This window comes from Oreochromis aureus, linkage group 7, assembly GCF_013358895.1.
Source record: "Oreochromis aureus strain Israel breed Guangdong linkage group 7, ZZ_aureus, whole genome shotgun sequence".
Taxonomy (NCBI): domain Eukaryota; kingdom Metazoa; phylum Chordata; class Actinopteri; order Cichliformes; family Cichlidae; genus Oreochromis; species Oreochromis aureus.
Window position 1 is genome coordinate 48,081,488 of NC_052948.1, and position 23,826 is coordinate 48,105,313.

At 38.9% G+C, this 23,826-nt stretch overlaps 1 protein-coding gene across 2 annotated transcripts in view; it reads right to left on the bottom strand.

Moving 5' to 3' along the window:
- Positions 1–1,336: 1,336 nt before the first annotated feature.
- mapk10 (mitogen-activated protein kinase 10) overlaps positions 1,337–23,826 on the bottom strand; it is a 38,732-nt gene continuing 16,242 nt past the window's right edge. For both annotated transcript variants that reach the window (XM_031754591.2, XM_031754585.2), the window contains exons 4-14: positions 22,922–23,051; positions 22,402–22,460; positions 21,890–22,028; positions 21,067–21,232; positions 19,827–19,898; positions 13,626–13,808; positions 10,364–10,488; positions 9,619–9,645; positions 7,875–7,938; positions 7,544–7,621; positions 1,337–5,327 (exon numbers count right to left, since the gene is read on the bottom strand). In XM_031754591.2, coding sequence (XP_031610451.2) covers positions 5,185–5,327; positions 7,544–7,621; positions 7,875–7,938; positions 9,619–9,645; positions 10,364–10,488; positions 13,626–13,808; positions 19,827–19,898; positions 21,067–21,232; positions 21,890–22,028; positions 22,402–22,460; positions 22,922–23,051 — 1,186 coding nt within the window. In that variant the 3' untranslated portion in view covers positions 1,337–5,184. The remainder of the gene's footprint in view (positions 5,328–7,543; positions 7,622–7,874; positions 7,939–9,618; positions 9,646–10,363; positions 10,489–13,625; positions 13,809–19,826; positions 19,899–21,066; positions 21,233–21,889; positions 22,029–22,401; positions 22,461–22,921; positions 23,052–23,826) is intronic.

Below are 23,826 nucleotides of genomic sequence, written 5' to 3' on the forward strand. Positions count from 1 at the left end.
AGTACATGAAAAATTAGTATTAGCTGATGCAAAAAATTTTAAATTACCAAAAGTAGTGATGCCCAGTGATGCTGTCTACTGTCTTACCACAAAAGGCACAGCTAGGTTAGAAATTATATCTGCACTCACTACACACCTTTTACTTTTTTTTTTTTTTATTTCAGAACTGCTTTAATTCTTTGCAGCATCAAATAATTTCTGGAAGCATTTCTGAGATTTTGGTCCATGTTGACATGATAACATCACACAGTTGTTGCATATTTGTTGGCTCCTCATTCTGATTGAGATCTGACTGGAGGCCATTTGAGTACAGTGCACTCTTTTTCAAGAAACCCGCACTTTGGTCCAAGGAATAGACAGGGTCAGCAAGGTGGTGTTTAAACAACGCTCCGGTCTTTTACACCACCAGCAGCAGCCTAAACTGTCAACACAAGGCAGGATGCATCCATGCTTTCATGTTGTTTATCCCAAATTGTGACCCTATGATCTGAATGTCGCAGCAAAAAGCGAGATTCATTAGAGGAGGCAACATTTTCTAGTGTCCTCTTGTGCAATTTTAGCCTCTGTTTCCAGTTTTTAGTTTACAGGTGTGTCAACAGGTGTAGCTCATCTGCTTCAAGGTTTAATATGTTCTGCATTCAGAGATGTTCTTCTGCATACCTTGGTTTAGTTGCGCTTGCCTGCATGTTAAGGAGTCTGACCATATTCCTCTGACGTCTGGTATCAAAAAGGCATTTTTGCTCAGGGAGCTGCCACTCGCTCGATATTTTCTCTTTTTTGCACCATTCTCTGTAAACTCTAAAAATGGTTTTGCAACGTGGTTTGGCACCAACAACAAAGCCATGTTTTCAATCACTTTAAATCAACCTTCATCCCCATTCTAATGCATAGTTTAAATTTAAGGTAGTAATGTAAAACATATCTACATGCCTAAATGCACTGACATCGTGCCCCACTGACTGGCTGATCAGTGATTTGCGTTATTAAACAGGTAGACCTAATAAAGTGGCCATCGAGTGCATTTCATTTCATTGGTATACTTTATCAACCTGAAATTACTGAGAAAGGTCAGTGCACTTGTTCTCATGCTGCGCTCTCATGCTACATTATTTTTCTCTGTCAGAGAACTAGTTAATGGCGCCGCTTTAAGATTGTGTATCCACCCGAAAGTGCCTGAAAGCACATTAGATTCTGTGTAGGGGTCACAGTGACATATTGGATAAATGGTTCCTATTGACAGCAAGGCCTGAAACAAATCTTCAGTGCCTTTAAATGAGTCTCCAGGTAAAAAGAAAAGGTCCACGAACGCCCAAGGTCAAAGGTTTTGTTTATTTTCAACCACATACATAATACATAATATTTTTTACATACACAGTTCCTTTAAAATGTGTTTACAGTAACAGCTTTCAGTAAGTTTTTTCTTTTTCTTTTTCTTTTGCATTTGTTTTTGACTTTACTTGAAACGCTATAGCCTGAAGCTTCGAGATCAGCCTGAAACAATACCATTTCTTTTTTTTGTTGTTTGTTTCTTTTTGATTTTTTTTGTTTTAAACCTGACAATGTCAAAGAAATGATTCATTAAAACAGCACGGAGTAAAAGAAACAAGAGAGAAGGAATCAGAAAAGAACTGAATAACAACATCACCTGACTCAGATGAGCTATACAGGGTTTCGTCATTGTAGAGTTCCACATTTAAGACTCTAAACATTTTAGCATCTGACCCCTTGCAGTAGCTTGCCTCCCTGTCTGAGTGCAATAAAGTGTTTATTGCATTGTTGAACTGTTATTATTTACAATAGAAGTTGAAAGAAAAAGGTGAAAATTGCCAAGCTGGAGATCCAAAGATTGTTTGTTTTTGTTTTTAAGTTGGCACAGCTGTGTACAACTTGTGACATGTAATCATTTTTCATAGTGTGTGAATGCTCTTAAGCTTACTAATAAAACTGCAAACTAATCCTGAATCCATAAGAGGTCATTTTAAGACCCCCTCCAAAAAATTAAAGGCTGGAATGACAGTGGTTTTCTAATTCAATTCAAAGTGACAGAACATGAATACACACATGAACTACTACTAAACACACAACTGTGCTTACTCGCCATTGACATTCTTCAAAATAATTGCACAAAAGTCATGATCTCGTATTAAAATTTAAAAAAGAAAAATGAAGACATGTGTTGCAAAATCATTTCTCCAGACGCCACATCACACCTTTCAACTCAGACTTGCAGCTTGTGTTGAATGCTGGTTGATTTAATCTCTCTCTCTCACACTCACACTGATGAGCAGAGCATCAATGATGTGCGTGACTGTTAAACCGTTCATTTCTACATTCACCGCTGACAACCCAGTTCAATCTTCTACTTTATTTACCCGAACTAAAGCGCCTTTTATCACAACAGAATTGTCTGGAGGGACGTCTTATAAAAAGATCAAACAGTTCACATTCAGAAAAAGTGAAAAAAACCCCAAACATTAGCAATGTTAGTGTTTGTACTCCGTGACCAGAACATATAAAGATACAGAAAGAAGAGTGTGTTCGGATGGTTAAAAATGCCCTGTAGAAAAAACTGCAACAGTACTTTGTGTGTTTGTGGTGTAGAGGTCGACTCTGCGCCCCTTTTGTGAGAAATTCATCAAAACATTTTTTTAAACAAAGGATTTCATCAAAGTTGCACCCTGTTTTAAAAGATTGCCCTGGCCAGACCCTGAACAAAAAGCCAAGCTAGCCATAGCTTATTCTGGAGACGCCAACCTCAGTTACCCTCTGAGCTCTGCGAAGGTTAGTCTGTTAGTCTGTGTGTGGTTCACTGTACACAAGCCACAGGGAGTTAGAGTGTTAACAAAGTAGCTTTTTGAAGTTATCTCCATAATGTGGAGGACTGTGAGAGATTGTACACATAACAACTCCATGCAAAAAAGAGTCATTGTGCAGCAGCAGCTGAACTGAAGGTTACAGACTTATACTGTCACTGAAATAAATATGTGGCAACGATGTCTCCACATCTCCTTAAAGTCATGGCAGCGACTGAATCTATTTCATACATGCGGAGGCTCCCATGTGTTTCATTACAAGTCAGTGTGAGCATTCGTGTTCTTCATCTAACCTAATTGCTGTCATTTACCGGATCATCGCAAAACACCTTTTGAAACAAAATAAAATGCCCAAAGTGAGGAATTATGTATGTTTTGTCCATATAAATCCAGCTCCAAGGTCTTACCATGCCAAATTACCCTAACTTGCCCATGCAGGTTCACAGTGGGTGAAATAAACTCTGCCATAGTGGATCTCAGTTTATTTCAGTCTGGCAAAAACTGTTTTATATTCTTGTTTCATTTAAGAACACTGAGTTTGCACAGATAAATGTGAGATGTGACGTTAACTTGAGATGAGAGCAGTACAGCTGCCAAGCCTTTGCAAAGTGCAAATGCATTTTGCATGTGAATATTTGAGCATTGCACCCCAGCTGGAGAAAATATGGTTACACTATTTTAAGGAAGCTAATTTGGTTTTGTAGGAGAAATTTTAAAAAAAAACCCAAGGAGGTCAAATTAAAACGTAAAAAGAAAAATTTGTGGGAGGGTTTTTTTTTATGTAAACACTGAGGAAAACATAGTTAAGCTTTGGGGCTCAGACAGTTTTAAGGCAGAACAAGAACAAACAGAGGGAAACAAAAATATATCATTTCTGCACCTGCAATGCTTCATTCCAAAAGGCACTTGCCATGTTCAGATTCCATCTATCAAAAATATATAAATCAATAAATTAAAGAATCTTTCGCCTATGAAATCATTTAATGGGTGCTTTCTCGTGTTGCGACATTTTTGTGTGGTTTGCAGTGATATAAAGCAGATGAGAAGATGAGCCATAGCTACAAGGTTAACACTCATCACCTGTCTTAAAAACTCCGTACTGTATCACTTCTGCTATGTTTTAAAGAGTCAAACAAAAAGGGGAAAAGGTTCTTTGTGGTTATTCCACAGTGAAACCGATCCAACTCCTGTGCCTGTGGGGGTTTAATGATAAACAATGACATGCAGGGCTGTGGTTGAGGGACCGATCATACACTGCCAGGGGAAATAAAAAGGGACATTACACACAAATTAGACTTCTTGAAGGCTGTCTCGTGAAGTCTGAGCACAATCAGAATAACTTATTTCTGTGTGTACTGGCCCTTTCCGTCCTAAACAGCCCCGACTTTTATCAGTGTCTTATTGGCTTGCCTGTGGTCCACCAACACACACACACTCACACGTCCTACTGTGCCCAGTTAGTTTACATTGTATATAAACAAAAGTCTCTATACAGACTCGTTAGCATACAGTGAGATTAGCATTGTTTAAATCTAATCATGCAGGACTACAGCGATAGGCAGGGGCAACTGAAGTGGAAAGCGGTGATGTGGCAAGGTGTGCTAGTCGGAAAAATAGAAGGAAAAAAATCCCAGTTTACTGGCCGTCAGTCCCACTCTGTGTGCCCTTCAGCTGTACAGAATTACAATATTTACAAATTAGCACAGGGGGGGGCGTCACTCCTGGTGACAGCAGGAACATGTCCCTGCAGAGTTACCACATGAAAACACATCAGGAAACCTTACATTTTGGGGGGGGGCGGGTGGCGGTGTCTCACACAAAGCCTAGATGTTAAAATACAGCAGTGTAATTAAATAAGAGCTGAATAGGGGAGAGGGGCTGGGGGAGGAAAGAGAGCAAAGTCCCCATTTAGCAGTAGTGATGAGCAAAAATGGCAGCCCACCTTGCCACAATGATCGGAGCATAAATGCTTTTCTTTTGGTTGCTTTTTTTTTTTGTCTGTAAGGAATTGGGAGACCAGCAGCCAGCCAATATGCACTTTACAGGAGATGCAAGTCTAAGCGCTTGGTCATTTTGATCTGATGCCATATACAAGAATATGAGGGGTAATATAAGCAAAGCAACTAGAGGATCATTAACATATATCTGAGCTCATTTACTTGAATACCGCTGCTGTTTTTCAGTGACAATGCACAGGCTTTAGATTTCATAAATTCAGATTCCTATATCTCATATTTTTGTTCTTAATATATTAATTTTGATCTTTACTCTTTTTTTTGTCTTTTTGTTTTGCCTTCGTATTTTCCGGCGGTCGTTTTTGTTGGGTTCTTCACCTTCGGAAGAACATGGGGTTGCGCAGGCAGGCGGCTAGTCACCTGCAACACCCCAAGGGTCCTGCAGAGGTCTCCAGGCTGCTGTCAGTGTCTGAGGCCAGGGTCTGGTCGGTGGACATGGAGGAGATGTCGTTGATTGAGGAGGAGGGAGGGAGGCTCTCGCTGCTGTTCACGGCTGCACCTGTGCTAAGGGAATCAACAGCAGCGGGGGGTTACAACGTAACAGAGTCCTGGCCAAGATGCGAGCAGAGAAACAGTCGCAGGAGATATACGAGTGCACACACAGGTTAGAGTGAGATAAATGCTGATTCATGATTAGCTGTTCCATGAGATAGAGATGTCAACAACATTTACAACATCTGTGGGACATCACAATCACAGTGCATCTGTAATGAGACAAAGATAATTAAGCTGTGGGTCCGGGGGGTTCCACAGGAAATATCATTAAAGGCTTCAGTGTTTCAGCAGTTCATCAGCGTGGCTTGTTGTAGTCATTTATATGCCAACAAGCTGCTATTTGATTATTTCCTTTTAATTATATACCTTAAAATGATTTATGCCTTCATACAGGTCTGTGTGTGTAACAAATGTCAACCTCTGGAGCTGAAAAATAAAGCCAACACAAAAGTCCCAATTCCTTGAACCTGGCTCCCAAAGTTAGTTAGTCCCCATAGATGCCCAATGTTATAAAGCATATTTACAGCCCAGTACATAAGAGATTTTTCCCTCTATGGATAGATTCTAGTATGAGTTGGGGTCCATCCATAACTTGAGTATTCATCTGGACAGACTAATGCTGAGTAATATACATAATGATATTATGCATAAAAAAAATTACATTGTTTCCAACATCCTGAGAAGCCTAATTGGAACTGCGTGTGTGTGTGAGTACATGCTCTGTCTATTAGCACGGAGTGACCAGTTTATACCTCTATGAAGTTGGTTCCTGCTTTGTCAGCTTTTAAAAAAAGACTTTAAAGCAGATGCAGGAAACAGACCAAATGCAGTAATTTGTGCAGAGGATTTGCACGCTGTGAGTCTGCTGTTTGTGTCTGTTTCCTGTCGGGAGTAACTGTTTAAATAAAGCAAGATTAATAGCGCGCATCGGTTTTATAGGGTAACTAATCAGAAGTGACAGTTAAAGCTTCATGTGTGAGAGAAGCACAGCATAAAGTACTGTACCATGCAATAATCCACACTAGTTACATAGCGATATATAAGATGGGAGTTTAAGTCATGACTTCATATTATTAACCTTTAGAGAAACTGTGGCAAAAGCAGTAATATGTGATTATGACTCCTAAAAAAGTCTGAATTATATCACAGCGTCACGCCCACACGCATATCTTCCACACTCACTAAACTGTTGCTCATTTTTTCATATTCTTGGAGATAATGAGATAATGCACAGTGTCGTGCAAATAAATACTGCAGCACTGGGCTGATAAATCTTCTGTTAACATCATTAAAAATATCATAATCTAAACACACAAAGTGGGTCTGACTGTGTGTGATTGCAGGTCTTCTCTTCATGCTGCAATGAGACACTGTCGTCTGCAGCTCCTGCACTGCGTCAGACGCTATACAGCGGCCCATCTGCTTAATTACAAGTAGATGGAAGGAAGAAGAAAGATGAAGCTCGTGAATTTTCTAAAGACGGGCCGAGAGAGAGAGCAAAAACGAGCACCATATTACTTAACTATATTTGGCACTAAGGATGTTTGTTGCCCGGCTTATAGTGAGAGATGGTTTATAAGTTTTCTAAGAGGGAAAATCCCACTCACTTTTGTACAACGGACTGAAAGAGGACACCCAGAAAGGCGCTCTGTGATCTGAGGCGTCTGTTTCTGTTTAATTTCTTCTCCTTGTGTTTTCAGTCTTCCAAATCTACCTTCTTACTGTTTTCATGAAGTGTGGTTGTGGTTTCAAACAAGCAGTTTTTTTGGTTTTTTTAGATGGATCTCTGCAAATGCTGACTGGGCTGGTTAGTATGCTCAAAGTGACTCTATACTGCCATCCTGTGGCACATCATAAGAATAGCAGTTTTTAATCCTCTGAGGCCATTTGCAGCCAAGTCTAAGACTGACATTTCCTGAGACAGACCCCTCAAAACCCAAAGCTTAAAACACAGTAATGTAATACATATAAACATACAATCATAAAGGCATTTGAATTATCCTGTACTATGAAGCAATTTTAGCAATCACAGAATAGCAATCTTCACAAATCATCAGGCACAAAGTGACATCACTGAACTGAACAACATTTAACTTGAGATGCAAGGGACAGAGACATGTGGTCAACAGCACAATGGGTTTTTCTAATTACAAGGGATAACTCCAGTAAGGTTATATTAAATTCACTTACAGAGCGGTTAGGCTTATGCACTGAGAGTACCTGAAGGTGAAGGTTGTCCCTTCACAACGCCATTCTTCGTTCTCTCCTCAAAGTTCATCACCTCTTTGTAGATTAGTTCTGCAAGGGGTGCGAAAAAAAGGTAGTAGAACACACTAAGTGACAAAAATATGTGCAATCTGTACCGATCTATGCAGACAGTGTTCATATTACCCTTAACTACTGAAAAAACAAGATCATTTGAATGCATGGTAACACTAAAAAATGATTACATCGAGAACATTACTGCATATATAATATACAGCTTTTTATTGTTCTACCATATCTGTGCTTTGTTGAGTTTCTATTTTTAGCCCAGATGAACAGCACTCACCTTTCCATTCATCAATGGAGTGTTCTCTTTCATCCAGCTGCTTGTCGTAGATCTGAGGTGGAGGCTAAAGAGGAGAGAGAACACAATTCCATTTTAGCAACATTTCAGCTAACGACCCAGCATTACTCCCAAGTGCAATACCTACAAGATCACGTTATAAATATGCATCTTTCAAATGTGCAAATGGAAGGAAAAAAACAAACAAACAGCATGCCGGGTCTAAACGTTCGGCACATGTTGATTATGAATTAAATTTAAATAAAAATTAAGCAGTAATGTATTGCTTCCATAAAATGCATTATAAGTTCATTGTCTGCCATTGATACACAAAAAATGTATCAAATTAGGTCATTCTTTATAATCAGGACTAAATATCTGACAGGATAGTGAGATAAGAAAACATCTGGCGCCAGTGCTCTCCCCCCCAGACCCTCCCTCATGGGACTTGTCATCGCGTCTACTAGGTCGAGAATACGCTGACTGGCATCGAGTCAGCCCATCTAACTACTCGTTCACTCATTCCCCAGACTCCAACATCGTAATCCTGCCCATCTTTGTCAGTGCGGGTGACAGGACCACCAACGAACCTCTCTGGTGTAACCCTGAGGGGACTGTTATGGGTCAGCACTGAGCGGCCACAGCAGGACAAACCAACTGTTTGTAGATGTTAACGCTGTGGAGCTGTGGAAGTAGCTGAGGAGCTCTCTTCAAAAGAAATTCTTACAGTAAATATTAAAACCTTGTATTCTATTACTTTTTTTCAAATGAATAGATTAGGTTTCCTGTGACATACGAGTTTTGGTCTATATGCAGAGTGAAGCATGTGCAGTTTGACAGTGACTGCTCACATGTGAGCTCCACTAAAATCAGCACACGGTCTGTATATACAAGATGGACATAACCACCCTGATGTGACCCAGTAGTTGGTGGATATCTGTTTTGAAGTCTGCTGCATTTTGATTTACAAAATGAAAAGCATGGAGTGAAAATGACTAATAAACCAGGACACTGTGTACTCTTACAGAACGAACGAGTTAGTCACTAGGTTGTTGCACCATAAAGCACTCACTTTATCATCTATTTTACTTTAATTTGAACCATCATTTACAAAAATAACATGTTGATGTACTAAAAAGACTCCTGACAGTTACCATAAAGTCAGTATAGTATTTACTGAATAGCACTGTGCTACTTTTAGTTAATAATAATATTCGTTTTTTTATATATTATATTGGTATGTGTTTTATTTTATATGTTTTTGTGTCTTTTAATTATGCTCACAATCATTGTTTTGTTCATTCATTCAATATACCTTTAACCTAGCAGGAGCTACACATGAAAATTAGCCCATGTGGCTAAATCTGGCAGAGTTACATGATGAATTTCAGCGCTTGTGGTAATTTAGATGCATTATCTCTTTTAAATAAACATATACACCACAGATCAAAAGAACAGTAGGGTCATTTCTGCACTGGCTTCACTTCTCAGACCCAGAAGTTACTTCCATCTTTTATATACAGTCTGTGATTACTGCAATATCCAGATATTCTGGATGTTTCATTTGATTGGCATTTTCTGCTCCTCACTTTGCATTACACAGTCTCTTTACTCTTAATTTGAAATATCTTCAAATATGGCAGAAGCACTGAACCACATGTGTCCAAAAATCTTCTTTCATTTACACTCTTTAGTCGAAGACGTCCAATTGCAGTGCATTCTTTGATGTAGGGAGTTTGTTATTTACCATGGATATTTGGATGTTATCTCTGGCCTTCATCAGGATGAGGTGACATTAGAGAAGGGGGGGAAAACAGCAGAAAACGTGTTGAAATGCCATTCACAGCCATGTTATACATCAACAGAAGCAACAAAGTCATCTTTAAAAACCATCAGACACCAGATGACAAGACAAGGCCGTAGTCATGAAATCTTCTGTAAAGGAGGAAAAACTACTATACAGTGAGTGTGTTAGGCAACAGGGTATTTCACGTAGTAGAACAGCAGCACTGACGTTCATCAGCTGGTCATGCTCTCATTACTTGTACTGCTGTAAAAGTTTATCGGGTTGCAGATGGCTTTTTACCCAATCTCACTGTCACCTCATACTAATGAGGCGCTGATGAAGACGCCAGATTTCACCAAATCAACCAGCAACACCACCCCTCTCATGTTACAAGACCCAACAACCCACTATATATAAATCATTCAGTGTAGCATGAAAATTTACCAGCAAAGACTTTGGGTTATTTTACAGAAATCTACAAAATCGTTTGGTTCTGCACTAAAGACTAAAAATATAAGTGAGGGAAAAAAATGCAAATTAGATGTGAACAAAAGTAATCAAAATAGCAAGCGGTTAAAAAAAATGCAGTTTAGTCATGCTATAAATCACTATCAGTGCGTACAAATTAAAACATGGGAGGGGCGGGGTGAGGAGGATTTAGCTTGGGATGGTAATCGATACACAGCTCTGCTGAAGTCCTACTCACCGCCTCCACCTCAGCCGGATCATACCACACGTTGATGTAGGGGTGCTGTAAGGCCTCATCCACTGACATCCGCTTAGCAGGGTCGATAATCAGCATCTTAGACAGCAAGTCTCTAGCCTGGCTTGCTGTAGTTTGAAAAAAAAAAACATTTAAAAAGGAAAAAACGTTATTCAGATGTTTTGATGAAACAAGAAAGTATTACATGCCAAACAGCGGAGGAAATGGAAGAGGGAGGAGAGAGAGAAACCGGGAAATGTCAGGGATTAAAGAGAATAATTAACAGGAGCTTGTGACTAGAAACCAGATTCTCGCAGCAAAGTGCAGTATCTTGGTTTAATTTTACCCTGAGTTAATATAAATGATATGGGTAACATCTAAAATATATACAAGCATGCATTGTGGTTATTAGAGGTAATCGATGGTCAAAAAATTAAATAAAGATTCAAGATTCCAAGATTCAATGAATTATTATAATAATAATAATATTAATACTGCTACTACTACTACTACTAATAATAATAATAGTCTTTAATAGTCAAAGATGCATTAATGGTGACCTCTGGAGGATGAGTACGGTAATCTCACAACCTGAGAATAGAAAGGCCAAAGTTTGTTTATTTCTTATTTTTGTTTATTTTCCAGTTTATTTCTTTTGTTTTCCTTAACCAAATTTCCTCCGGCTCAATAGTGACAAAACTGAGGTTCTCATGTTTGGCCCTGATAGCTTCTCTAAGAAGGACATCTGTCGAACTAGTCCTCTAAAACAGCAGTATCAGACCATCTGCTATACAGTCAGCCAATAATCTCAAACTCTTATTACACACTATAGTTTTTCTTGTATCTTGATTATTGTAATTCTCTTTGAATGCGCATCTCTCAGCCCTCTTTAGCCCATCTTCAATTAGTCAAGGCAAAAACTAGCCACCGAATGTCCATCTGATCTTCTTTCCCATCACTGGCTTCCCATGAAATTTTAAACTTCTACTAATTACATATGAATGGCCAGGCACCTGCTTATATAGCTGATGGGCCTCTCCAGTGATCAGGTCAGGGCCTTTTAAGTGTTCCACACTCTTATTGCAAGTCCCAAGATGATGACACGTTTGAGCTTTTAGCGTCTAAACTTTGGCTGACTGAATCAACTGTTGAAACTCTTTGTAAGTCAGCTTTTCCTTAAATTTTGCTTACATGGATGCATGACTGTATGAGCAGATGTAAGAACTCAGGCTTGGCCATGTGTTTGTATGCTTCTGTATCTCTTTGTAACTGATATTGTAACTTTATAACTGTTTTTGTTGTTATGAATAAATTGTGCCAAACTTATCTTTATACTTGTGTTTTACTTGTTATTAGAGCAGATAAATCAAAAAGGCTTCACAGAATTTTCATAGGGTTTATTGGGTTTTAAGTATTTAATCTGCAGACAGGTTGAAATCTGAATTATTGCTAGATAATTCTTTAATAATCAACCATCCAGATATCTCCTCAGTTTGTCCCATATGTATTTTTTTAATGAAGCATTAGGTCTGTTTGTTACAGATGTTTTCAGTCAACTGGTTCTTTTGCAGTTTGCAGTAAATTGGACATCTATCAGCAAAAATTTCAATAAGCATCACCAGTCACTCACTCGGACAGACTCTATCCTCTGGCCGTTTTGAACTGATATGAAATTGAAACCCTAAAACCACACGACACCTCCTCTCCTACACACTTGACCTTCACTATAAATAAATCTGCAGCAGCAGAGGACCGAAGAAGCTGAAGCAAGTACAGACACATGAGTTGGGCGTACCCTTTGAGCATCATCACAGCATCAAAAAAATGATAAACTTGAAAAAATAGCTCCTCTGTCTCTCCCCTTTCACCTTTCCTTATTCCTTACCTACCTCTCTTTCATTCCCTCTGTCCTACAGTACTATGACTCGTCCTCCCCCTAAGGTTGAAAATAAATAAAACCCAAAGGATGTTTCTCTCATGGCTGACTCACTTCCTACCTGTCACAAAACAAAACACACAAAACACTTCATCTTGGTCTCACACCCTCTCACTCTGTCTGTCTCCTTCGGTGTATTCCTTTAACAGTGTCACTCCAGCGGGGAGCGGCTCGAATACAAAAGCGATTCATTAGAATTTCAACATCCGAGAGCTTTGATGTGGGAGCGGGAGAGCAAAATATTTTTTTTTAAAGCATTTTTTTTATAGCTCACTGGAAATGTTTTTGATGTCTTCAATTCTCAGCTGAGACAGAAGAAACAACATCTCAGTTAACACTCTGCATAAGAAGTCGATTGAAATCGGCTCACACAGTACAGGATTAACATACTGCAGTTTACTGATGCTCGGAGGAGGACCAAAGATAAAATGTAAAAGTACAGTCCTGTTAAAAAACTAAATACACCTGACGATTCAGTAGCTTGTGCATCCACCTTTAGCAGCAATAACTGAATTGAGTTTTGAGACTCTGAATTTGAGACTTTTTGGGCATTGAGTGTAGATTTGCTGCTGTGCTTGGGATCGTTGTCCTGTTGCATCACCCAAAGCTTTAGCTGTCAGACAGATGGCCTTGCATGTGACTCTAGAATACTTTGGTACACAGTTCATGGTCACTGTTTAACATTGGGGTTAATTTGCTGAGATGCCCACTCCTAGGAAGACCAACAAACTGTTAAAATCTTCGGTTTGCTGATGACAAATTAATCAAGTACATTTGATTTGCAGCACCTGGCTACTACTTACCCTCTTATATTCTATAGAAGCAGGCTATACTTAGTTTTTCACATACTACAGTATACATGAAATGAACAAAATGTATAGTCATCTTAGCTGCTAGGTGATATGTACTCACAGAGCAGCTAAGATGCTGAGAATAAGAATAGCATATTTACGGAGTTAACATGCAAATAACATTCAAATGTCATAAGTTGTGGAAGTTATAAACAAAGATATAAACCTAATGAACTAAATGAAAAGTCAGAAGCAAAGTCACCTGTAATGTCAGAATCAGATTCAGAAATACTTTATTAATCCCTGAGAAAATTGTGTGGTCGCAGTTGCTCAAAAAACAGCTATGTTAAATAAGACAATATATTACAAAGACACAAAATAAAGCAAAATAGCTCAAATAGATACAAATAGCTCTAATTATTAATATCCTAGTATATTACACAAATTAAAAATACATGCCTGATCTATAAAACAGAATCACTGCTTAACAATGACTGCTTGCCTGTCAGGTTCCCTGTGTATAATTACAGGTTCTCACCTTTGAGTTTGTTGTGCTCAGAGTCAGCAGGGAAAAGGCAGTCGGGGAAGAGTTTGGGGAAGGTGAGGCCTGCGTACTTTGGCCGGTTCTCGACATAGTTCCTCACTGTGGGTTGAAGTTTCTTCATGAATTCTGGCGAGGGCGTGCCCAGCTGCTCGATCACCTTGTTCCACTGATCAATATCTGGTGTGGAAGGCCAAGATTAAGGGAAACACACATGGAATACGGAGCATCCTGTCACCCTGCAAAGCTCAGTGTCCCCTCAGGTATCGCTCTACAATACAATTCTGACTTCATTTTCCATTTAAAAGCACAAGGAGGAGTGCTACAAAGTGCTGTGACCAAGATAAATAAATGATTTCTAATCTCAAGTTAGCTGTGTCCCACTTAACCACCAAAATAAGCATCCATTAGGATTAGGGGGAAAAAACAGCTGACTTCTAAATGATGAAAAACACAAGATTTCTATAAAAAAATGTTTTTCCTTTTATTCTTTTTGTTTTTCTTTGTCTCCAGCCATTGTTAAGTGTTTCTAAAAATAAAAAACATAAAAAACCTTTTGATGAAAACATGACTGATTGGATTAAAAGACACGTGTACGGTATAAATGTAGCCATGTGTCCAGTATACTTGTATCAGCTTCTCTTTTACTTCCTTCCTGACAACAAATATTTTCTCTCTTAGTCTTCGACACACTCCAAACCTTCCCCTCCTAATGTTCTCACACCGAGTGCCAGTTAGGGCAGAGAGCTGCCAGAGGCCACTATAGATCCCTGTTACTTCATTTTGCTGGAACGTCTCACACTTCCATCTCCGTTTTGTCTCTATTGCACACTGGCCATGATCCACCCAGTGCCTAGTAAGGTGGGTTTTTTTAATCCACTAAGACTCTTATCCACGGCTCTTCAGCAAGCAGTTGGATTTGCTCTGACACCTCGAGGTGATTTTTTTTTTGTTTTTTCTCAGCATGTCAGTGCCAAAACGCATGATACTCGATAGACTGAGAGTCATTCGCAACTGCCCTCGAAAAACGCTGCAGGGTTCCTGCTGCCTTCAGGTTTACATTTCTAACAGAGGGAGGAAGGATACGGTCCGTCCCAGGGAACAGCACTGTCCCTCTTATCAACTCTCCAAAGATGCAGCCGACTGACCACATATCCACTAAGGTCACACGCACCCACATAAACACACAAACACAAACATTTGCTGAGGGAAATATGTGACTATTAGCGACCAGATGTTCACCAGCTTTCTGCTAACTGCATCTGTCCTTAGGGCAGGTCGCTTACAGTGAGTCATCACAGCTGTTTTTTGTTCTTTTTTTGTAGAAAACAGGCCCCCTGCTAACAGTTAAAGCAATGCACTGGGGCTAGACAGCTCAACAGTGTTTAAAAAACCACTATGAAGCTCTGTAAAGCTGCAGAGAGGGTGTACATCCCAACAGCAATTCTCTAGGAGCCAATCCAACCCACTTTGTCACTTTGTAATTTGATCCATTTAATATAATTAAATACAGAACACATTGGCAATTGTTAAACTATGTCTCCTAACTTGGCACAAATGTGTTGCGTGTTTCTTTAAATGAAAATTCCTCCTTCTCCGTTTTTTCAAATAGCAAAGTGTTTAAATTTTTTTTAAATGGTCAGGGAGGGTTTTTTTGTCAGGGTGAAAATACTCTAAGGCACATTCATGTCCCTCTGATTATTCTATCATTATAAGCAGACCAGTGATACAAACACATTGACCTTCAATTTAAAGTCCCCATTTAGAAATACTGAGAATTTCAACCAGGAACAGAGTACCTGCAAATCTACCACTATTTCTTCAAAAGAAAATTAAATAACACACCAATGCTGTGTAATATATTAAACTTATTTTTTAGGAAAATAGAAAAGGATAAGGAACATATGCTGTTTATTAGGTGTGACAACAGAGTTAACACATAACGCTTAAACACCCTGCAACCTTTGGCCCTGTTTGGACAACAAGCTATTTTGTGTTGTTCAAGCTTCATTTGCTATAGTATATCATAACATATACATTAATACCATACCAATGCTGTATACACAACAGTTTTAGGCTCCCTATTTGATTAAACCCACAGGAGATTTTTCCGACATCCCACTCTAACAGCTTCCACTCTTCTGGGAAGTTTTTCTACAAGATTTTTAAGTGTGCCTGTGGGAATTTTTGCCCATTCATCCAGAAGACCTTTTGTGAGGTCACACAGTGCTGCTGGACAAAAGGGCCTGGCTCACAATCGCTGTTGTAGTTCATCCCTCCTCCATCAAACTCTACAGTTGGCAATGCAGTCACAATTCAGATTGCCAGATAGAGAACCATGATTCGCCCACCCACAGGACAAGTTTCCTCCAGAACCCAATGATTTACACCACTTCATCCGATACTTGGATTTGCGCTTAGTGATATAGGGCTTGCATGCAGCTGCTCAGCCTTGGAAACCGATGCCTCCCCAACCTCCAAGCACACAGTTTTTGTGCTGATGTTAATGCCAAAGGAGGTCTGGAGTGCCTAACTATGTGCCTCAGCACTTGGCAACCATGGTCTGCCACTTCATGGGGGAGTGGAAGATTGTGGAAGCTGATTGTGGAATATCTGGGAGGGAACAAATTGACTTGTTGCAACGCTGGCATCCTATTACAGTACCACGCTCAAATTCAGTGAGTTCCTCAGAACCACCCATTCTTTCTTGATTTTATACCCCTGCGGCAACAAAATTGAAAACACCCAAGTTCAAAGATTAAGCAGCGCGACCCAATACTTGTGTCATGTAATAGGCCAACACCAGTCAGCAATTCTACCCAAACTATGTATCCGCTAGTGTTTAATCATTTCTGCAGAGAGCGTACTTTAAAACAAAAGTCAAGTCAGCCACATTTTAAAAATTGAAGAACAAAGGAGGTAATGGTGGCTGTATGATTACTAAGTAGAAAAAATACCTACGTAAGACCTCTGTACAGAAGGAAATGTTAAAATCATTTCACCTTCTCTAGAGAGAATATATTTTCAAGCTTATTGACCACAGTAAAATCCACCTTTCCTCCGACAACTCCAATATAACTTATTAAACACACTGCTCCACTCATCCATCACAGAACAACCAGTAACCCTGTAGCCCACTGGGCTTTTACCGGTAGACTCTTACCTACTCTGTATCATTTGACAGACACTCTGGGACGTGTGGACTTTAGCCAGGTCAATATTTCTAAGTTGAAAAATCAATGAAGTACATTAAGATTTGCGACAACAGGGTACCAGTCCAGAACTGATCTATAAGCAGAAGATTAACAAAAGTGTGCATGACTCTACTTTATTGATCTAAAGAAAAAGGTATGGAGTGATGAAATGATACGAATTTTTAGGTCATTTTGGGAGCAGAGACAGAGGAGAAAGATATTGCTTGGCTCATTGCTGGGTTTCTCTAGTTTTCCAGAACATTAATCTTTCAGGGACCCAGTGCTCAGGGCGGCAGACAGCAGAGTATTACCTTTACCATTGCCATGTGTGGCTGTGATCAATCTCAATTCACTGTCAAACACTATAGCAGGTACATGAAAAGAGAGCACAGTTAGTGGTACTACCACTGTATGGTATATGTGCTGCTTTTTGTTTGTTTGTTTTCTGATCCTAATAAATTCATTAATTATCTGAATATTGACCCTCAAACAGAATTTGCTCGAGGTTCCTAAACAGCAAAAAGTGAATCATTTACAAGAATCTGCAAACAGTCTGCAAAACCTGTGAGCTTCATGTTTCATATTTGAAAAGGTAGGCACTGGAACTGCATGCAAACTGCAAAGAAAGTGCAGTGTGCCTCAAGAATTGTGTCGATCTGTCATTATACTAAGGTTCTTTTATACATACATATATTAAAGCCTTGACTGACACGCATTAAAAGGCAATATCCAATTAACTGGTGTCAGACATTAAATGGTCTCTACCTCACTGGGAATAGCACAGATAACTGTTTAATGGATTCACAATAAACAATAGGGCATTGCGTGTCCTGCACCCTGTACTCTCTATTCAGGCAGCACCCCCGCCTAAATCAGCTGAGTATTTCTACTGGTGAGAACAACTTTGAAGCAATCTCCTGTTGTGTGCGACACGTGAAAACACATCAGGAGATGGTTTGCTTCAGACTTGTGACAACAACAAAACGTGTGAAAATGGCTTTGCTTTCACTGCCATTTGTTCCCCCTGAATTCAGGTAAAGAGTCGGAAACTTTTACTTCCTATTCCAAATTAAATTGCGTATTTGTTAGAAACTGTTTTCAGCTGGGGATGAGACACGAGCCTTACAGCAGTATGTTGTAGCCAATCTGTGTGTCTGAATTTATGGAGCTCATTGGGTTTCAGTCTTTATAAGGCATGTGTGATTTGATACTGATAAAATATAGGTTATCCCAAAACTCACACCTAAACATGCATCACCTTAGCTGAATGTTTACCACCTATAGCACTTTATTCTTCATCTTAATTACTTGCTAAGGTAACAGATTATCATATCGCTCTTTACTAATTCCCCTGTAAATGAATGGCACTTCATTGTATTTTCTTTGAAATTACAGTGTCATTATATTTATTTACAAATCAAAGATAGGTACACTAAAATAAGGAATGACAAGTCAGGATTTTACAGGAAACAAAGAAAAAAAAATATACTGTAAGTAAATTCAAGCGGTCTGTAAGTAATTTTAAGTAAGTAAGTACATTTAAGTGGTGCATGAGTTATTTTAAGTAGTCCTAGAATTCCGGGCATTTTTTAGGACAGGAAATACAAATTATACTGCAAGTAAGTTTAACTACTAACTACTAACTTCTACATAATTTTGTAGAAAAGTAAGCAAAATTTGCCAATCTTACATTGTAAGCATGCTGTGCTTTTGTATTATGGAGTGGCTTTAACCTTAAAATTTAAAATAACTTGAAATTTCCTGAAAGTTATTTTTGAATAGTGATTGTGAAAGAAAATGAATCAAGTTAGACTTGGCTCCTTCAATATAAGGTCACACACCTACAAGTTTTGATGGTATTTATGTTTTCTTTTAAGTTGGTGAGTGGGAACAGTCCTTATCACATATATATTGGTAGAATAAAAGGACAGTTGAATAATACAACATCCATCATGCACATCAACATTATAAATATTAAATAAAGATATTCAAAAGTCAACATTAATCCAATCCATAATAAGACCTCTGGCCTGAAAAGTACAGTGTTTTTACGATGTAAGATGGGAAAATGTTTGATTGTCTGCACTTACAATCAAAGTGTATCTGTCTCTAAGTATTTGTGGGTAAATATAATTACATTGTAATTTCAAATAACTCCATTTAATTACAGGGGAATTACTGGGGCCGTGTTATAAACTGTTACGCATGCTAACGTGCTAACCGACTACACTTTCAACCTTTGAACTTTCCACACACTGCTAATTGAGTTCAACCAGGCGGGTATTTACACATGCTCAAAGGGAATACTCAATATTATTCACTCATTACTGAATATTTAATTAGCATTCCTGACTCATACATGTAGATGTGCTCATCGCATATGTGCGCATGTCCTCAACTCCAGCACAGGGACTATTTTTTCAAATCCACCCTACTGAAGGAAATCTTCTCCGGGATGCAATCACACCCCGATCACTGCAAGAGAAAACACCAGGTAGCACTCTAAGAGCACACATTTAAATATTCAGAAATGAGGTAAGAAAGAATTTCCTCTTCCCAGTGAAAAAAAGCATTGAAAAGAGCATTTTATGATGTTACTAGGTTAAGTGAAAAGCGTTAAAGAAGATAAGTTGTTGTTGCTATAAATATGTGTTACAAACCAGCCAGATGTGAGTGTGGTTTAGTTCACCTCAGTAACATACAGCAAACATCAGGCTCGGTATCTGCTTGACCAAAACACCATTTAAAAGTTATATTTCTAAGATCTTTTACCTGCTTGCATGGCGGCAGCTTCTTTTTCCTTAGCTGACATAGCACTTCCAGATACTCTCAGGTGCTTTCAGGGAGCATTACAATCAATTAAAATTGAACATGGAAGGTTCTACTTTAAACTAAAAAAACCCAAAACATTTCCAGTGTGAGTGTCACTTGACTTTCATGAGCAAAACTACAACATGTAAAAAGTTACAGTCAGAGAATTGATCTGTTTTGTTAACAAGGATACAGTCCCGGCCAGGGAAAAGGATTTTGTGGCGCACCATTTCTCCCATAATGCACCCCACCGACCAAATATCCACTGCACGCATAGAGGTGAGGATGAGACACAGAGGGAGCAAAACACAAGGAGGGAAAGCAAAGGTTAGTGTAGTCCATAGACAGCTCATAGACTGGCATTAGTGATCAGATGCTAACTGGTTTTAATTGAGAGAGGAATAATTAGTGAGAGGCATGTTTCAGGATTCAAATCAGAATGGAATACAGAGATAGACAGAGCAGAGTGAAGCACAGTGAAGCAGCGCCTTAGATAGACTAACTAGTGGCAGGAAATTCAAAGCCCTGGAGCTTTCAGGCTTCCCTTCTTCAGAGGAATATGGCTAATGAGTCACTGAGGCTGGCACTCAGTCACATGTTCTGGGGGCTTTTAATCAGTGACTCATAACTCCAGCACTTTAAGTCACTCGACCAGAATTGTTGATAAGGTTTTAAAGTTAATGATATGGCACTTTAATTTAGAATCATCATCAAACGATCATCTGTGAGCAGTTTGATTGTTCAGATCGTAGATGGTTTAAAAACACATAGAGCCTCGCAGCTGCTGGGTGTAATTAGCGTCTTAAAATGTAAACCTTCCAAAGGCTTTTTTTTCCCCCACATCAGTTTTATGTTGGTTCACTGCCACAGCAAGAACATAACCAAGTGCAAAAAAGTGCCAATAAACTACAAAGTGTAATTGATGATATCACCATATTAGAAAAATTCCCCCCCAAAATAGGATGCTGTTTAAAAAGAATGCAATGATTTGAAAATCTTATAAATTCATTTTCTATTCACAATATAACATAGCAATTACATCAAGTGTTTAAACTGAGATAATTTCCCTTTTAAGAAAAATATTACGACCCAAGCAGTTGCAAATTTGTTTTATTACCACTTTATTACCATTTTTTTGTACCACTTTTCCAGCCATTTGTTTAGCTTGAGCGTTTTTGATTTTTTTGATAGCACATTTTCACAGTGGAAACATGTGATATGTTTTCTGTGTACTACTGTGAATAAAATATGGATTAATGAGATTTGCAAATCATCACATTCTGTTTTTATTTACAATTTGCAGTGTACAAATTACAGTTGTACTTGGATCCAAAAGCAAATACTAATACTACTAAGAAGTAAGTACCATGACTCTAGCCCTTAAAGCATTTCAGTTTGAATCCCACATGTTTCTAGTTATTGTTTAATCTCACCATTCTCCTTGTATCCCATTCCTAGTATGACCTCTGGGGCTCTGTAGTATCGAGTCACCACATACGGGGTCATCATGAAACTGGTGCCTGCAGTCCTAGCCAGACCGAAATCCAGGATTTTCAGGGTACAGTCTGATTTCACCACTATATTGCTTGGTTTGAGATCCTGGCAAAAGCAATAGGAAATGAGAAAAATGTATATTAATGATTTTTTTTCCTGCTGTTATTCATAGAAAGTCTATTAACTGGCATTTGCCTTAATTATTGTTTGTTAATGATTCATGTGAGAGACTCAGAAAATCTTTAGTTTAATACTTCAGTTTTTCATTTAAGGGAATAGAACAAAAACGTGGAAAATAAGGGGAATGAAAGAACGAGGATGAACTAGACTGCCTCTCTCTGATGATAACAAACCTTCCAGCAACTCTAAAATTCTATCAACACATATTTTCTTTGTTTGATCCTCACACAACTCGGGGTGTTAGAACAACAATCTGCTATTTTACAGGAGGTTATTCTGAACTGCAGCAATGTCGGGACTAAATTATTATTGACTTAGGGAAGGTGCTTTCTACGAATGCAAATGCTGTCTGCCCCGGAATTTCATTTGCCTTCATGTAGGCGGGACGCGAAACCTGCAGAGTCCAGTGTGCACTTGTTCCCGCTTCTCAGCCCTGGTCTCTGTAGTGTTTTCTCACTAAAGCGATCGAGGTGATGGCACAAAACGTGTATGATAAATTGACATTGCTGAAGATTTAAAAGCACACAACACAAACCAAATCCAGCAGTTGAACAAGAAGACGGAGCAGGCTTGCTCTCCTACCCTGTGAATAATGCCGGCTGAGTGCAGATGTTTGATACCACACAGCATCTGGTAGAGCAGGTAGGACATTCTCTCGTGGTCAAGCTCCATCTGAATCACCTGGCACAAGTTGGCATCCATTAGTTCCATCACTAGATACCTAAAAAACAACAAAAAAAAGTTTAATTTATGCATGAATGGTTGACACAGTTGTGAGATGTGTGGCCCACGAGTTACTGCTGAGAAAGTGAAAGCCTCCACGTGGGCCCATAACTCCCACTGTGGTACTATTTACACAGACATTGTTCTAAAAGTGAATTCACTCTCATTTATCATTCATTATGGAAACAGGACACCTCCGGCTGCCTCACATTACACCTACAGTACGTTCACTGATTCCACTCGAATAGTTGTCCAAAACGAATGAGGTGCAAAGGAGTAATAAGCACCTAATATAGTATAAATGGACTCCCTGTATTTTGTCTGGCATTTTAAATGAACACGTTTCGTTTATACTTCATGAATATACTTACACATCCTGGAATTCCTCTAATGATTTCTGTGGTGTGAAGACATTTAATAAACTGATAATCTGAAAAAGAGAACAGCATGAACAGGGTCAACAAAGAGCAGTAAGAATACAAGAAAAGACATTAAAGCAAGGGACTGTGGGCAGAAGTTAGTAATGATCCTCTTGAAGGACGCCGCTGAGTGAGAGACAGAGTAAACCAGAGAGCCGAAATGGAACAAAAGAGTGGGGATAAATGTGGAGGATGGAAAAAAGAGACAGAAGAGCACAAACTGCGGCACTGGTGATTACATCCATGCCTTGAAGCACTCTCTGTTTCAGTCTCCTGCCAGTTCAGTACATTTCTGGAGGCATGGAATTTAGCACGGTCATAACGTCGCTGCGACTTGTCTGCTTTTGTAGCAAAGGGATTTAGCAGGAGCCAGAAATAGACTCAGACTGGGGTGCAGTTTTAAACTGCATCTCATTCAAGTCGGGATACATTTTCCTTTGGTCCTTTGTTACCTCTCGTTTGAATCGCTTACATTTTTGTGATTGACGCATTTCATGAGCACCAACTCCCGGTATGCCCTCTTGGCATGGGTCTGGTTCTGGAAGGGTCTGCTCAGCTTCTTGATGGCTACATTTCTGTCCAGGACAGCATCATAGCCCGCACTGCAGAAAACAAACCACAGAGATCAGTATTCCTCTTGCACACTGTAACAATCCATGGCTTAATGTCAACAGTCACTGACACAAAAGGAAAAAAGTAGATGAAAGATGAAAGCTTTAAACGTATTTCTCTCTGTAAAAATAACATAAATCAGAACTTATTATTAATACATGAAGATTATAGGGCTTAATTATAACTTGCTAGCTGTCTGACAACTGTGTATTACAGTAATAGTAAGTTATATACTTAATAAAACTAAAATCAATAAGTAGCCCATTAAATTCATCACAAACTGTGATTAAACATAAATGTATACATTATTTTTTCATTTAATGTGTTTACTCTCATATTGTATTTTTATTATTATCATTATTATTATTATTATTTCAAATGTTTATCTAATCTTATATTCAATTGATTTATTTTTTATTAATAATTATTATTGTATTTATTTCTGCATTTTGTCTTCACAGTTATGGTAGAAAGAAATGATTTATTTAACATAAATTAAGGCAACATGCTTGTTGTACTACTTTTAGCAAGTGTTCAGTTAAGTGTTTTCTCTGTGACTTTTACCAGTCTCTCACATCATCATGGAGCAAATTTGGACCAGTCTCCTTTACAGTGAGGCTTGCTGGCATTCGTTTATTCACAGCTCTGTTAGAGTCCCGCTGCAGCACTTCAGCCAGGTTGAAGTCGGGACTTTGATTGGCCCAGTGCAACGCCCCGATTCCTTTCTTTTTCAGCCATTCACATCTAGATTTGCTGTATGTCAGA